Raw genomic sequence first — 14,159 nt, forward strand, 5'->3', positions numbered from 1 at the left:
ATTGTATGTAAGACCCATTCGTCCAAGGGCGCTGATCTCATCTTTAAAGGCCCCAGGATCCTTTACACTCCACATTGGCATTCTCATAAGCCAAAGTCTCAATTATTATATGTCTTGCTTCTGGGTCAGATATCCCTATCTGTACAGCTTTAGTTAGCCTTTGTAAAAAATCACTAAAGGGTTCTCTCTGACCCTGTTTAACTCTGATATATGATTCCAGTCTCTGTCCTGGGTCTTGAACCCTGTCCCAAGCCTTTAAGGCTGCTGTAGTACATATGGATAAGGTGTGTTCATCATAATTAGCTTGTTCCAGAGGATCGGAGAAAAGTCCTTCACCTAGAATTTGATCTAGGGAGATCACAATTCCCTTTGCTCTTTCCTGCTGTTCTAAAAGTTTAGCCTCTTGTCTGAACATGCATTTCCAATTTAATTGTGACCCACTCTCTAGAACAGCTGATACTAATTGTACCCAATCATGGGGCGTTGCCTTATTGCTTATGGACCAAGTTTTGAGCATCTCTCTAACAAAGGATGAATGTAGCCCCAAAGTTCATAATGGCTTGTTTAATTTCTTTGAGATCATTCATACGGACGGGTTCCCATGTATATTCCTTGATGACCTTAGGGTTTTTGGAACCAGTCACCTTTTCTGACGTTATTATTGGAAAGGCAGGTAGAACTTTATGGAAATTATCCCGGAGAGTTTTACTCATTGACGGAGTTAAATTTCGCCTTTCTACCGTTGCTCCTGTTCATCACAGTCTATAATTTCCTCAATCTTTTCTAATCTGCTTACTATTGCCTTCTGTAAGGCCTGGATCTCCTGTCCAGAATTATGCTCCAAGGCCTTCATGGAGGATTCCAAAACATGTAGTTTGTCCAGTAGAGTTAGTATCTCATCCTTGGATAGAATTTTCATGGCATGAATTGTGCCTTCTTGTATTGACAATCTGTCAGCCAATCTGTCATATCCTTTAGACAAAGTCCGATTTTCACATTCAGCAGTTTTAATTCTCTCTGATAATGTTTCAGACGGACTGAAGTTTACGATCCAAATCAGCTGTTCTCTCCTCCGCAGCAATGAATCTCTCCTTAATATCAGACTGTAGTTTTTCTAAATTTTGCTCATTTGACAGAGTCATATCAGACAAAGCCCTATTCCCTTCCTTGAGAACTTCAAACTCTTTCTTGGTGTCAGTCTGAATTATTTTTGCAAATACCTCGACCGACTTAAAGTTGTCACTCAAAACAGTTGTGCCCTTTCTTAAGCATTCAACCTCTCTGTCCCTAAGAATCCTGGCTTTATTCTGTTAAGGACTTTATCATTTTTCGATTTCAAACCATGTAAGGGAGAAACCAAAATTATGAGAAAAATTGCAAGCCCTATAAATATCCAAGTTATGGGAATATCATATGTATCCTGCAATATTTCTACCATAGTATAATTAAATAGACTGCAGAAGCTTTCAACGGTTTTTATGGTCAGACATTTTTTTTTTTTAATCAAAATAACTTTTACCTGTAATGACCGTTCCCTGCCAGTAGGTGGTGAGGGCAGTAACCGCTCGGCCAAACCGGGTCTGCAGTACCAGCGGAGCTCGAATGCTGGGACGCCGGCAGTAACAGCTAGTCTCCGGCAGGTCAGGGCCAGGCCGAACTCAGCCCGGACTGGTGCTGCCTGAGGGGTTAGCGAACTCGGACTGAGTCGCCCGCACACGTCCTTTGCTCCGTACAAGCGGGGCTGGGACGGACTAGTCTGGGAACTGCGCTGAAGCAATCAAGAGCCCAAGGCTGAATCCCTGCCATGCAGTGCGGGAACTGGAGCTAAAGGCTCCCAAATGCCCGAGTTGGACGCCAAATGAAGGTGCGTGGTTGTTCGCAGTTTTGATTCACCAGACAAGCTTTAATATATATATAATTCAGTTTTAATAAGGAAAGGAAAGGGAACTTACAAATCCAAGGTTTCCAGCGAGGAGCACAGGAAAACAAAGAGCAGGCGGGCCACAGGCCCGCAAGATTTTATAAGTCAATATAGTCCTAAGGGGGGGGACACGCCTTACAAAACAAGGTTTTGGCTAGGCTTCCCCTTCATCTGCATATCTGCATCTCCAGTGCTGGGATTACAGCACATTATCTGCATTTTCCATAGGTGATTAGGACCATAAATTTGTTTATGCTTGTGGAGCAAGGACTCACTGACTGAGCCTTCCTAGTCTTATGTTATTGCTCCTTAAACTTAAAATAATAACATGGTTTTTAATAAGCATTTTCCTTATGCTTACTTGTCAAAATCGTTAGTTTTCAAAGTAGGATATTATAGGCATTTTTGAAAATATTTAGTGAAATACGCAGCTAAAGTGTCAGAAACATTTATTTGTCACTTAATGTTGTCGTGTGGAGCTGCAGGCAGGCCTGCTTTTCATCCTGCCTGGCTCTCGCCACCGCTAGCTTAAAACCCGAAATAAGAGCACACAAACTGCATCATTTAAACACTGCCTGGCCCATTAGTTCCAGCCTCTTACTCACATCTTGATTAACCCTTCCCTTCCTAGCAGTCTCTTCTGTCTTCTCCGCCCACCTAAGGGCTGACCAATCAAATGGGCCAGGCAGTTTCTTCATTAACCATAATGTCATACTCCAAAAAAACTCCATGTTTTATTTAACCCCTATTTCTAGAAAGCTATAGTCAAACAAAAAAATGAAGGCACAAATATATGTGGCTCATAAAGTGTAAGTTGAGTCCCTGACCTGTAATAGGCACTGTTTGATGGTTCAGTCAACTGAATAGAGTGGCAATAATAAATATATAGATGAAGGTTAATTCACCTATCCATATCTTTGGATACATTTGTATGAAAACAGTAGTGTTTCTGCCCCTCTTCACTCTACCTTGGCTCTCTTAAGTTTGCTGTAATTAGAAGGAAATTGATTAATAATCTACTCAGTTCTACTTATTCAAAGCCTACATTGAAAAGTCTTTGTATTTTTTTTGCCCAGTACCTTCACCACTAATGGCTACTGAGTACTTAAAAGGGTAGTGATGCTGAGAAGGTAAATGTTTATTTATTTGCTTTTCTACAATTTAAATTTAAGCAGTCACTTATAAGTAGTGACTAATGGCAGGCAATAGTGTATATAGCTTTTGAGGTTAAATATTCAGTATACTTCGTTTTATATTATAGTTCCACATTTGTCTTGAATTTCTTAGTGAAAGGTATTCATAGTTAGACTCTTGGCCCATGCTTATAAGCTTAGCACTTGGCAATCTATGAATAGCATTGTAAGTAAGAATCAGGAATTCAAACCAGGTACAGCTAAATAACAAATTTAAAGGCCATTCTAGGCTTCATGATACCTCTATTTAAATAGTAGTAGTAGTAAATTAAAATGAACAAAACCACACTTAACTGCTTTTATTATATCTTTTCTTTGACTACACATATAATAGACAATCTGATCTCAAAAATATGGATCTGGGAGATTAAAGAACTCAGATAATCCCAACTCAGTTATGTTCCTAAACCAGGGCATAATAGCACAAGCTTAGAATCCTGGCGCTTGAGAAACTGGGGGCAGGAAGCTCACAAATTCAAAGTCAGTTCTGGGGCTCAACAGATTGGGGCTAGAGAGATTGCTCATTGGTTTAGAGCACTTGCTGTTCTTGTAGAGGGACCTAGTTCAGTTCCCCAGCTTCTTTTTTAATGGCTCACAGTGATCTGAAACTCCAGTTCCAGGAGATGTGATGCCTTCTTCTAACTTCTGTAGGCATTGCACAGATGTGTTATATATACATATATAAAGCCAAACATTCATACACACAGAATAAGTAAAAGTCTAAAAAAAATTAATTAAAAATAATGTTGCAGGTCTGTTGAGAGTTGAGTCTCTCATAGAGTTAGCTGCATATTTTGAATGAGAAATGCTGTGCTGTCACTAATCTAGTTGAAATGGTTGTGTGAGCTGTTTAAACTCCATGAGCATCTCCTATTATCTATAAAATAACTATTGAGGTACATCTTTTTAAAACTAGAACAAGAGAGATCAAGCTGGAAGAAAAGCACTGGGTACATTTCAAAGGTGATAGACTCATGGAGAAAAGCATCTTTTGTAATATATTCAGAATCATTGTTCTGTTTCAGTAAGGTTACCAAGTTTCCAGTGCCTATGAAGGTTTAACTAAATGGGTCAAACCTCTCTACTGTGAATTTCTGTCTCTATAATGGCTACAAAAGTGGCCTTTTTAGAATTTCTAGTTTTGTGGCCAACTTTGAAATCTAACTAGTGAAAATAGATTTTTTTTTACAGCTTCCAGATAATACTTATGAGGATAATTATAAAGAATGAAGGGTCATTTCTAAATTTTGAAGTGATTTTTATGAAAATTTTGGGTTGGTTCAGAAATTCTGGTTAAGACTGATGATCTCGGCTCAATCCCCAGTACCTACATGGTAAGAAGGAGAGAGCAAACCCCCTCAAGTTGTCCTCTGACCTCAACACACGCAACCATGGCAATCTTGTGTCCACACATAAATGAATAAATGAAATGATAAATATTGCAAGAATAGAATAACTTCCTAGGCTATCTAAACATCCATCCCTATAAATGACACAGATTTAAAAGGATACTCAATTATTTTGGTTGTATTAATGGAGGGCATTAGTATATCAGAACTTTGAAGACTTAGAATTTGGTATGGTGATTATAATTATATACGGTAACAAGAAGAGACTAAAAATAGAAAGTCCTTGAGTAATATTGAAGACTTCTGTAATCAGGGCCCTGCTGAGATCTCCCTAGAGTTCTGGGCTCTGCTTTGGGGTAATGTTGATAAAAAAATGGGGTAAATAGAGATGGCTATTTGTTTTTCCTAGACCACAGTTTATTGAGTAGCCTTTCAGAGTACAAGTTGGAAACATTAATGACCTGAATCTCTTTTTCCTTTCTCCCCTTTTCTGTTTAATATTATTCAGGGTGATGTTGGGCTCGCTATGGGGAAATTATATGGAATGACTTCAGCCAAACCACCATCTCTCGCTTTGAAGCCTGAACCTCAGCTTTAAGAACATGTGCAAGTTAAAGCCACTTTTAGGAGAAGTGGCTAAATGATGCAGGTAAGTGACAATACTAAACATTTCTTCACTGTCCGTGGGATTTACAGGAGGGATTATTCTGTGAACTGATGTCTTTACTATATTACTGATAAAACAATGTTTTATAAATTAGGATTATGTAAGTCAGATATTTCTTCTTAATATTCCAGTAATTGCCGCATAAATAACAAGCAATAATTGTAGCCTCTTAATGTTTCTGTATTTAAGTCGGTATAGGGATGGACGTACAGGGTTTGAGAATGAGGGATAGAGGAAGGCCTCTGTTGTATGGTCTTGAAGAAGACAGATTGTTCCTTCCTTGATAGATTGCCAAAGAATTTGTATTAAAAATGGTCACCTTTCATAGAAAAAGTTAGGTTTCTGGCCTTGAATATTTATTTTCTGTTGAGATATCCTTGCAGAAATTTTGAATTTTGAGTCAACATAATCATAGACTTCAGGAGCTAAAAAGGAGAACCACAAAGATGCCTAACCATGTTGTTTCTATTGTAGATAGATATAAAATTTAGGCCTTTGGATAAAAAGAACTTGAGACACTCCCACATCTCGCTAGTAGGGTGAAGTTTAGCTGACTGTTGTTGTTGTGTGCTGTTGCTGCTGCTGGTTGTTGTTGTTGTTGTTTCAGTCATAGGCAAGAACCACTGATGTGCTCCATCTCAATTTATATGCAGTAGAAAGAAATCTACTGTAACATGCCCTGGCTTATTCAGCTGTTAAGAAACAATACCCTCTTGTCTTAGAAGTTAGATGTACTCTCTCCCTACTATGTTTGAATTATGTTGAGAAACTGAGAATCATCTCTGAAATTAAATATTAAATATCCAATGATTTCTAAGAATTTTCTTCCTTTGTATCCTCAGAAGCTTATTAACAAAGAAAAGAACAGAACTAAAGGAAATATGAGTGAAAAATAGAGCCTTTGTAGTCTCAGAATCAAACAAAATGAATGGTGACAAAAGATAATCCTGAGACAGAGTGCTAATAACGACAGTACAGAATTGGTGGTGGTGAGCAGTGCTTCAGTGCGAATTATATTACAAATGTCACACTAACATCAAGCCTTAAATATTTGGTCAGTTTTATTCATATATATTCTGTATGTGAATCCTTAAGCTCAGCTGTGTTTCCCTGTATTTTCTTCACTCTTACAGAGAACCTCTCATCTGATTCTACAGCATCTAGCCCAAGTGCCCTGAATTCTCCAGGGTTGGGGGCTGAGGGCTTGAATCGTAGGAGGAAAAAACGCACCAGCATAGAGACCAACATCCGTGTGGCCTTAGAGAAGAGTTTCATGGAGGTCAGTGAGACTGACTTTTCATCTGCATCTGGTTTGTGACCAGTACTACTGTTGGGGGACTGTAGATACTAAAGCATAGCCTGTCTTCTTCTGCCCTGGTAGGCATCTTAATATGGAGGAAGTAAGAGATACTGTAAGACTGACACTTGAATACTGCAGGGCTCAAGAGAGACCTTGGTTCTATGTGAGCGTTTGGTAGGAGCAGCATGGGATTAATCCTACAGACTGGAAAAGGTGGGAGAAAAGTACCTCAGGCAGAGCAATTTCATGAGCATAGGCCTCCAGAGGAAACCATACCTGTTCCAGAAGAAACACGTGTGGTTTGGTTGCCTCAGTTTTAGCATCTTTAATGTCTGGAATGGTATTTTAGGAACACAACACTGATGACCTTGAATGTTCTTTTATGTAGTTCAAGTTAATTCAACAGATATTGGCTTTAAGAAAAAAAAAAAGGATTCCACCAAAAAGAAAGAGCTGTGTTTACTTGAGGAAACAATGATTCTGGAGTCTGTTTCAAGATTAAATTGCTGCACTGAGGAAATTTGTCTTTTTATCTTGCCTCGGAAGCATAGTATGAGGTCCAAGGCAGGTAGTAAGCAAAAAGCACTGAGAAATGCATACATTACTAGTAATATGGAAGTTTGTATTCTTTTATTAATGTTAAGATCAATAGACCTTAGCCAGGAATGAAAACAGAGTTGGGTGGATCTTTGTAAATTTGAGGTCAGCCTGGTCTATATAGGTCCAGGTTTGATTCCTAACACCTGCAGAACAGCTCACAACCATTTCAGGTCCAGGAAATTTAGCACTGACTTCTGGCCTCTGAAGACACAGGCAAAACACTCACACGCATAATAAATCTCTTTTTTAAAAAAGAAAAAGAAGAGAAGAACAGAAGTGGCGCACGCCTTCAGTCCCATTAGTAGGGAGACAGAAGCAGGCAGATCTCAAGGTTAGCCTGATCTACAGAATGAGTTCCAGGACAGGCTCCAAAGCTACACAGAGAAACCCTGTTTTGGGGGGGAGGGGACATAGAAAGAGAAAAAAGGATTTTCTAGAGATATAATTCAGATGTAGAGTATTTGTCCCTGGATTCAATCTCCTGTGTGACAATATATAAATTGAAATTCTAAAAAGGTGGACTTTTTTCCCCCCCTCTTAGAATCAAAAGCCTACCTCGGAAGATATCACCTTGATTGCTGAACAGCTCAACATGGAAAAGGAGGTGATTCGCGTTTGGTTTCTGTAACCGCCGCCAGAAGGAAAAAGAATCAATCCACCAAGCAGTGGTGGGACCAGCAGCTCACCTATCAAAGCAATTTCCCCAGCCCAACCTCACTGGTAAGAATGGGTGTGGAAGAGACAAACTTTTCACGGGCTAATTTGTAGTCTTACAAATGGCCTATTAAGTGAATTCTGTTACTGCAATAAGATGCCATGAATGACTATGGCATATTTGACAATAAAGCAGTTAATTTCAACTTACACTTTCAGAGGGTGGGTCCTTGATGTTTGAATATAGGGACAGCAGAAAGCTCACGTTTTGTTCCTCAAGTAGGAGACCAGAGAGAGACTGGTGGTGGGATGGTCTTTTGAATCCTCAAAGTCCACCCCAGTGACACACCTCCACTAAGGTCACACCTCCTAATCCTTCCTAAGTCCCAGCTGGGGACCAAGAATTCAAACATAGGAACCAATGGGAGCCGTCATTCAAACTATAACAGTTAAGGAAGTGTGTGTGTGTGTGTGTAGCATACATGTTGAATAAATATATAAAATGTCTACTCAAGTATTTCCAAAATTATGAAATTTTTCGTTGTGAACCCAAGAACTTAATGGTTTCCTTTATTTTTGGACGTAAATAATTTGAATTCTCTTCTGTTTCTTTGCAATTTTTTTCTGTAGCTAATAAGGTTACACTGCAACTATAATGGTAGATTTGCTCCTGATTTCTAGTTACCTAGAAAAAAATGTTATGTTCCTTCCTGTTTAGTCCCAAAGTCCATTTTAGTAAACTTACATAATTAGGTGACAGCAAATTCCCAGTTATGAATAGTCATCTCAAATCTTCACTCTCAGACAGTAAGTCAGCATTTCATATAGAACCTTATTGAATCACTTCTTCATTCACATTAGAACGTTATTCCTAGATGAAAGAGACATGTCGTGGTCATAGGACTCCCTCATTCACTTTTTCTTCCTTTTAGGATAATTATAGATCACTGCCAGATGATGCCAGACAGGCTTCAATTGATGGACAGATTGTTAAGTCTGCATTTTTGTTCCTTTTGTTTTTGTTAATCTGCTCTTATTTTAATGTTATTTTATGCTACTGCCCTCCTCCCTTAGGTTTTTGAGACATGGTTTCTCTGTGTATCCTTGGCTGATTTGAAACTCAACACGGATCTGCCTGCCTCTGCTCCCCAGGTGCTTGAATTAAAGGCGATGTGGCACCATGCCTGACTCCAAGATTTTTAAAAATAAAAATAAAAATTATTTATTAAGTGAAATTTGTGGGTTATTAAATGGTAAAGTTTTAATCATAAATATGATATATTAGTTACAAAAATCATAGTCATTAGCTAACAGTTTTGTGTGACTTTTGTTTTTAGGCTTAGCTACCATAGGAAGAAGATGGTGTCTTACAAAATCATAGGATGTTTATCATAATATTTCAAAAGGAAATGCTAAGGTGTTTTAAAATCTGCTTCACAGCCGAGCAGAGATGGTGCACACCTTTAATCCCAAAACTCAGAGGCAGAGGCAGGTGGATCTCTGAATTGCAGGACAGCCAGGCCTACACAGAGAACCTGTGTCAAAAAACCAAAAGAAAATCTGCTTCACTAGAGCTGAGCATTGGTTATATACACAAACCTCATTTTTATTCTTTCTTTGAAAAAAAATTTTCTTTGAAAATTTCAGTATATTTTGATTCTGTTTTCCCTCCCCTAACTCCTTCAGCTCCAAACACACACACAACTTGTGTCACTTTTTCTTTAAAGCCATCAGGGCCAAGTTGTGCTATCTATGTATTCTTAGGTGTATGATTATCTGGAACTCAGAAATCTGGAGTGCTGGGATTAAAGGTGTGCACCACTATACCTCACCATAAGATTGTTTTTCTTTTTTTTTTTTTTTTTTTTTTTTTTTTTTTAAAAAAAGGCAGGTCAGTGGTGGCCCATGCACTTAGGAGGCAGAGGAAGAAAGATCTTGGGGTTCAAGGCCATCCTGGTCTACAGAGTGAGTTCTGAGATAGCAAGAGCTACACAGAGAAGCTCTGTCTGGAAAAATAGAAAGAGTCTGCTTCACATTCTCTACCATTTAGTTAAGAGTAAAAACAAGACAATCAATCATGCAGCCACAAAATCAAAAGTAAAAACAATATAAGCACTGATGCTATCAAATAGTTCTCTTGTTTAGGTAATTTTGACAGTTATACTATTTCTGGCTGATTTATATATAGTCTGTCTGACTCAACGTTATTCAAATTTAAGGCCCATTTCAGTTCTGCTTATGTTAACATGCATTTTTTTCTTCTTATCTGACCTCTAGGTGGCAACCACTCCAAGCCTTGTGACAAACAGTACAGCAACTACCCTCACAGTCAACCCTGTCCTTCCCTTAACCAGCGCTGCAGTGACTAATCTCTCTCTTACAGGTAAGCAGAAGGCCTGCCAAAATCATGAAGGTGCTACTTAAGTTATGAATTGCTTTTTTAAAAAATCTATTTCTAGGGGTCTAGGGAGATTGCTCAGTGAGCATGATCATGAAAACTAGAGTCCAGATACAAAGTGCACACTTGAAAGTCAAGTGGGCTTAGCAACCCATCCCTAATCCCAGTGCTGGGGAAACAGAAAGGGATTTCCCCAGAAAAAGCTGGTAGCTAGGCTAGCCAGATGTTCCTGATTCAGTAAGAGAACCTGTCTTGGTAAATAGAGAACAACCAAGGAGGACACTAAACATCCATTTCAGGCCTCCACATACACATTTCAACATACATTCAAACACATATGCTCTGTGTGTGTGTGTGTGTGTGTGTGTGTAACTTGAGCTTGGCATAGTGTTATTTTAAGACCAGCCCCTGGCTGTCGAACTCAGAAATCACCTGCTTCTACCTCCTGAGTGCTGGGATTAAAGGTGTGCACCATTGGACCAGCTACAAAAGGAAAACGTTTAAAATTGTCTTTTCTTCTGTTAATCCATCTACATGGTTTTCAAACTTACTTTTTAAAACATCCTTTATTCAGTTGATTCCTTTCTTCGCAAATCTTCAGTACTTATGGTTTTTTACATTTAAAAAAAGTATAAAATCATCATTTGTATTGAGTACTTATATACTAGACCTTTGCCCACCCCACCCAAAACATGGGCAAACTCCATATTATTGTAATTATTTCCTGCCTGTTGAAATACCCATCATAGTGCTCAGTTCTTGGTGTGATCTTGATAAGCTACTCTGACTTATGTATCAGTTTCTCTTGGAAGTATTCTTTATCTTCTCCTTCTCCAGGAAGTTAAAAGTTGTCATTTGCTCATTATTTAATCTATTTTGACAAATCTGTCTTTCCCAATAGCCTTTGTACTTCTTTGGGGAGGGAGGGTTCAAGACAGATTTCCTCTGTTTAGGCCTGGTTGTCTTGAAATCAGCTCCGTAGACCTAACTGGCCTCGAACTCACAGAGATCTGCCTGCCTCTGCCTCCCTAGTGCTGTGTTTAAAGATGTGTACCATCAACCTGGTGCCTTTGTGTTTACTTCTAAAGAACTAAGTGCTGTGCTCTTTCTGATGCCCAGCTTATTGCCTGATATATTCATAATAAAATGAATAAATATTTTCCTTTGGCTTCCTCTGAACAAAACCTTTCCCAAAGCATTTAAAATGATTCAGGATTGTCATCAAATTTTTTATAATACATAAGCTATGCTAATTATTTATTATATGCTAGTAAGCTATTAGATTGCTTTATGATATTTCATGAACAAATTTAACTTAATCTGGAATTAAAGACTTCTTTATAAATTTATGTTTTAGGTTCATAATGTCTCTTCAGTTATGTGAATTTACCATGCCATAAAAATTCAGTAGATGACTTCATACTGTGTTTCTAAGCCATTAGAAAATGGTAGGTTTTTATGTAATATAAATAGGCCTTTTTGAACTCTTGAGTGTTAAGCCTCATAAAGTAGGCATATACAGTTTTTAAAAACTTATGTGACACTATTCCTGGGAAGACATGAACAAACATCTGTCCACCTCAGATTGTAAACAAATGGTAGACCAGAGTAAGGGTACCACAGAAGTCCAAGTTGGTGTTTCTTACAGGAATATGGGTGAGAGGGTAGTTAGAGGAGCATAAATGACTCAGAGTCAGCTGCATCACCTAAAGTATGGGACAACTCACAAAAGCTGGGAATGTGGACTGCAGTACACAGCCTGCAGAGTTTGACAGGTTGCAGTGTGTCCTCTCTAAGCTGCTCAGCTTATTTCTCTGTCTCTTTTAGGTGGCTTGGCTGAGTGTCTCTCCACAGTTTCTTTTATATTCTTGCTGAGGGGGGGGAGGGGGCTAGTGTATCTGGTCATTTTCAGGGACTTCTAGAAGCTTTGTGTTGTTTACTTCCTGAGCTTAAAGAACTTCTTCTCTACAGTAGAGGCCTATCTCAGAGGAGATTACTCCCCAGTGCACTAACACTTCACCAAAGCAGGTGCTTTGTTTGCTTGTTACCTGCACTTGAATCCTCAATTTCTCAGTTGGATTTCTTTCTTTTATTTGAGTAGTTGGTAATATTAGCTCAGCTCATATGCAAGATCTGAAGAGAGATGGGCAAGCCCACTACCAGAGCTAGTATGTGAACAGTTCCATAATAGTTTCTTCTCCATTCTCCTACTCCTTCCTTGGTCTATGGCAACTCTGAGTCTGTACTTCTTTTGGAGCTCCAACAAATGGATTTAATTCCCACCTCAGTCATAACCTTCTCCTTCAGTAGCTGTCCTATGATTGGTTTCTCTACCACTACCCATTTTGTCCTTTTTCCCATCCCCGGAAATCTCATGACTCTGTATGTTTCTTTACTGCATTTTGTTTTTGTTTTTTTTTTTTTTAATATTTATTTATTTATTATGTATACAATATTCTGTCTGTGTGTATGCCTGCAGGCCAGAAGAGGGCACCAGACCTCATGACAGATGGTTGTGAGCCACCATGTGGTTGCTGGAAATTGAACTCAGGACCTTTGGAAGAGCAGGCTCTTAACCTCTGAGCCATCTCTCCAGCCCTCTTTACTGCATTTTGGAATGGGATTTAAGAAATATGGGAAAATATTTTCTCTGTCTACCACTTTATAATAATAGACTTTTTTTTTCCAGAAAGCGTTTCTTTGTAGCTTTGGCGCCTGCCCTGGAACTAGCTCTTGTAGACCAGGCTGGCCCCAAACTCAAAGAAATCCCCCTGCCTCTGCCTCCCAAGTGCTGGGATTAAGGGTATGCTCCACCACCAATGGCTACTTGTTAAATGATGTATTTGTCTTCACTTTTTCATGTGCTTAGCACACAAACAGTTCTGGCAAACATTTCTAGAGTGGATATAAGATAGCACTACAGAAAGAAGTACCACAAAGCTACACTCACCTATGAGTGTTCTGTCTCCAGTTATCTTTCTAAAATGTTTCATAATGACACAAATGTATTTCTCAGAAAGATAATAGCAATTTGAATTAGTTACTTTGCAATGGAGGTCCAAGATACAGGTAGAAAAAATGAACAGAATTAAAAGGAGAAATGAATAGTTCAACAATACTCCACTTGTAATGATTAATTTGAACTATGTCAAAATATTATCAAAGATATGCAGTACTTTTAAAATTATCAACCAACTTGACCTAACTATCATGCCTGTGTAAAAACTACCTTTTCAAGTTTACCTGGGACATCCTTCTTTCAGGACACTTTGAACCAGGAAACACACTCAGTAAATTAAAGGGTTAAAATCACAGAGTGTGCGTCTGTGTCTGTATTTTAATTTATGTGCATTTGTGTTTTGTCTACCTGTATGTCTATGTGAGGCAGTCAGAGCCTCTGGACTGGAGTCACAGACATTTGTGAGCTATCACTGTGGGTGCTGAGAATTGAACTTGGCTCCTGGAAGAGCAGCCAGTGCTCTTAAGCACTGAACCATCTCTAGCCATTTTGGGGGAGTTGTTTGTTTGTTTGTTTGTTTGTTTGTTTGTTTTTAAAGGTTTGTTTTTAACCCCAGCTGACATGGAACTCAATATATAGATTTGGGTTGCCTTAAACTCGCAGAAATCCACCTGCCTCTGCCTCATGGATGCTGAGATTAAAGGTGTGTCACCACACCCTGCTATGTTGTCTTTATAGAAATCAACAGGAAAAAAAAACTTCTCAGATGTTTGGAAATTAACATATGGCCAAGACCCTGTGAATTTAAAGAATTAAAATCATATAAAATATATTGTCCTTTTAGAAATCAACAACAAATATTTGTGGTATCCTCAAATATTTGGAAATTAAACTGGAAGTTTATGCCAAAGAAGAAATCAAGAAAAAAGAAAACAATATTATCAATATCAGTTAACTAAAAGAACCAGAATAGAACAGTGTGGTGTCCCACATTTAATCCAAGCACTCAGGAGCAGAGAAAGGTGGATATCTAATTTCAAAACCAGTCTGGTTTACATAATGAGATTCAGGACAGCTAGGGCTACATAGAGAGAACCTGCCTCAGAAACAAGCAAACA

At 38.6% G+C, this 14,159-nt stretch overlaps 1 protein-coding gene across 1 annotated transcript in view; it reads left to right on the top strand.

Annotated features, from left to right (window-relative positions):
• Pou2f1 (POU class 2 homeobox 1) overlaps positions 1-14,159 on the top strand; it is a 147,227-nt gene that overhangs the window by 114,545 nt on the left and 18,523 nt on the right. The window contains 8 exon segments of the mRNA XM_038348962.1: positions 4,972-5,002; positions 5,005-5,040; positions 5,043-5,089; positions 5,091-5,112; positions 6,264-6,409; positions 7,572-7,725; positions 7,728-7,750; positions 9,962-10,067. Of these exon segments, the coding sequence (XP_038204890.1) occupies positions 4,972-5,002; positions 5,005-5,040; positions 5,043-5,089; positions 5,091-5,112; positions 6,264-6,409; positions 7,572-7,725; positions 7,728-7,750; positions 9,962-10,067 (565 nt within the window).

Source organism: Arvicola amphibius, chromosome 12 (genome assembly GCF_903992535.2).
Source record: "Arvicola amphibius chromosome 12, mArvAmp1.2, whole genome shotgun sequence".
In the NCBI taxonomy this organism is placed as follows: Eukaryota; Metazoa; Chordata; class Mammalia; order Rodentia; family Cricetidae; genus Arvicola; species Arvicola amphibius.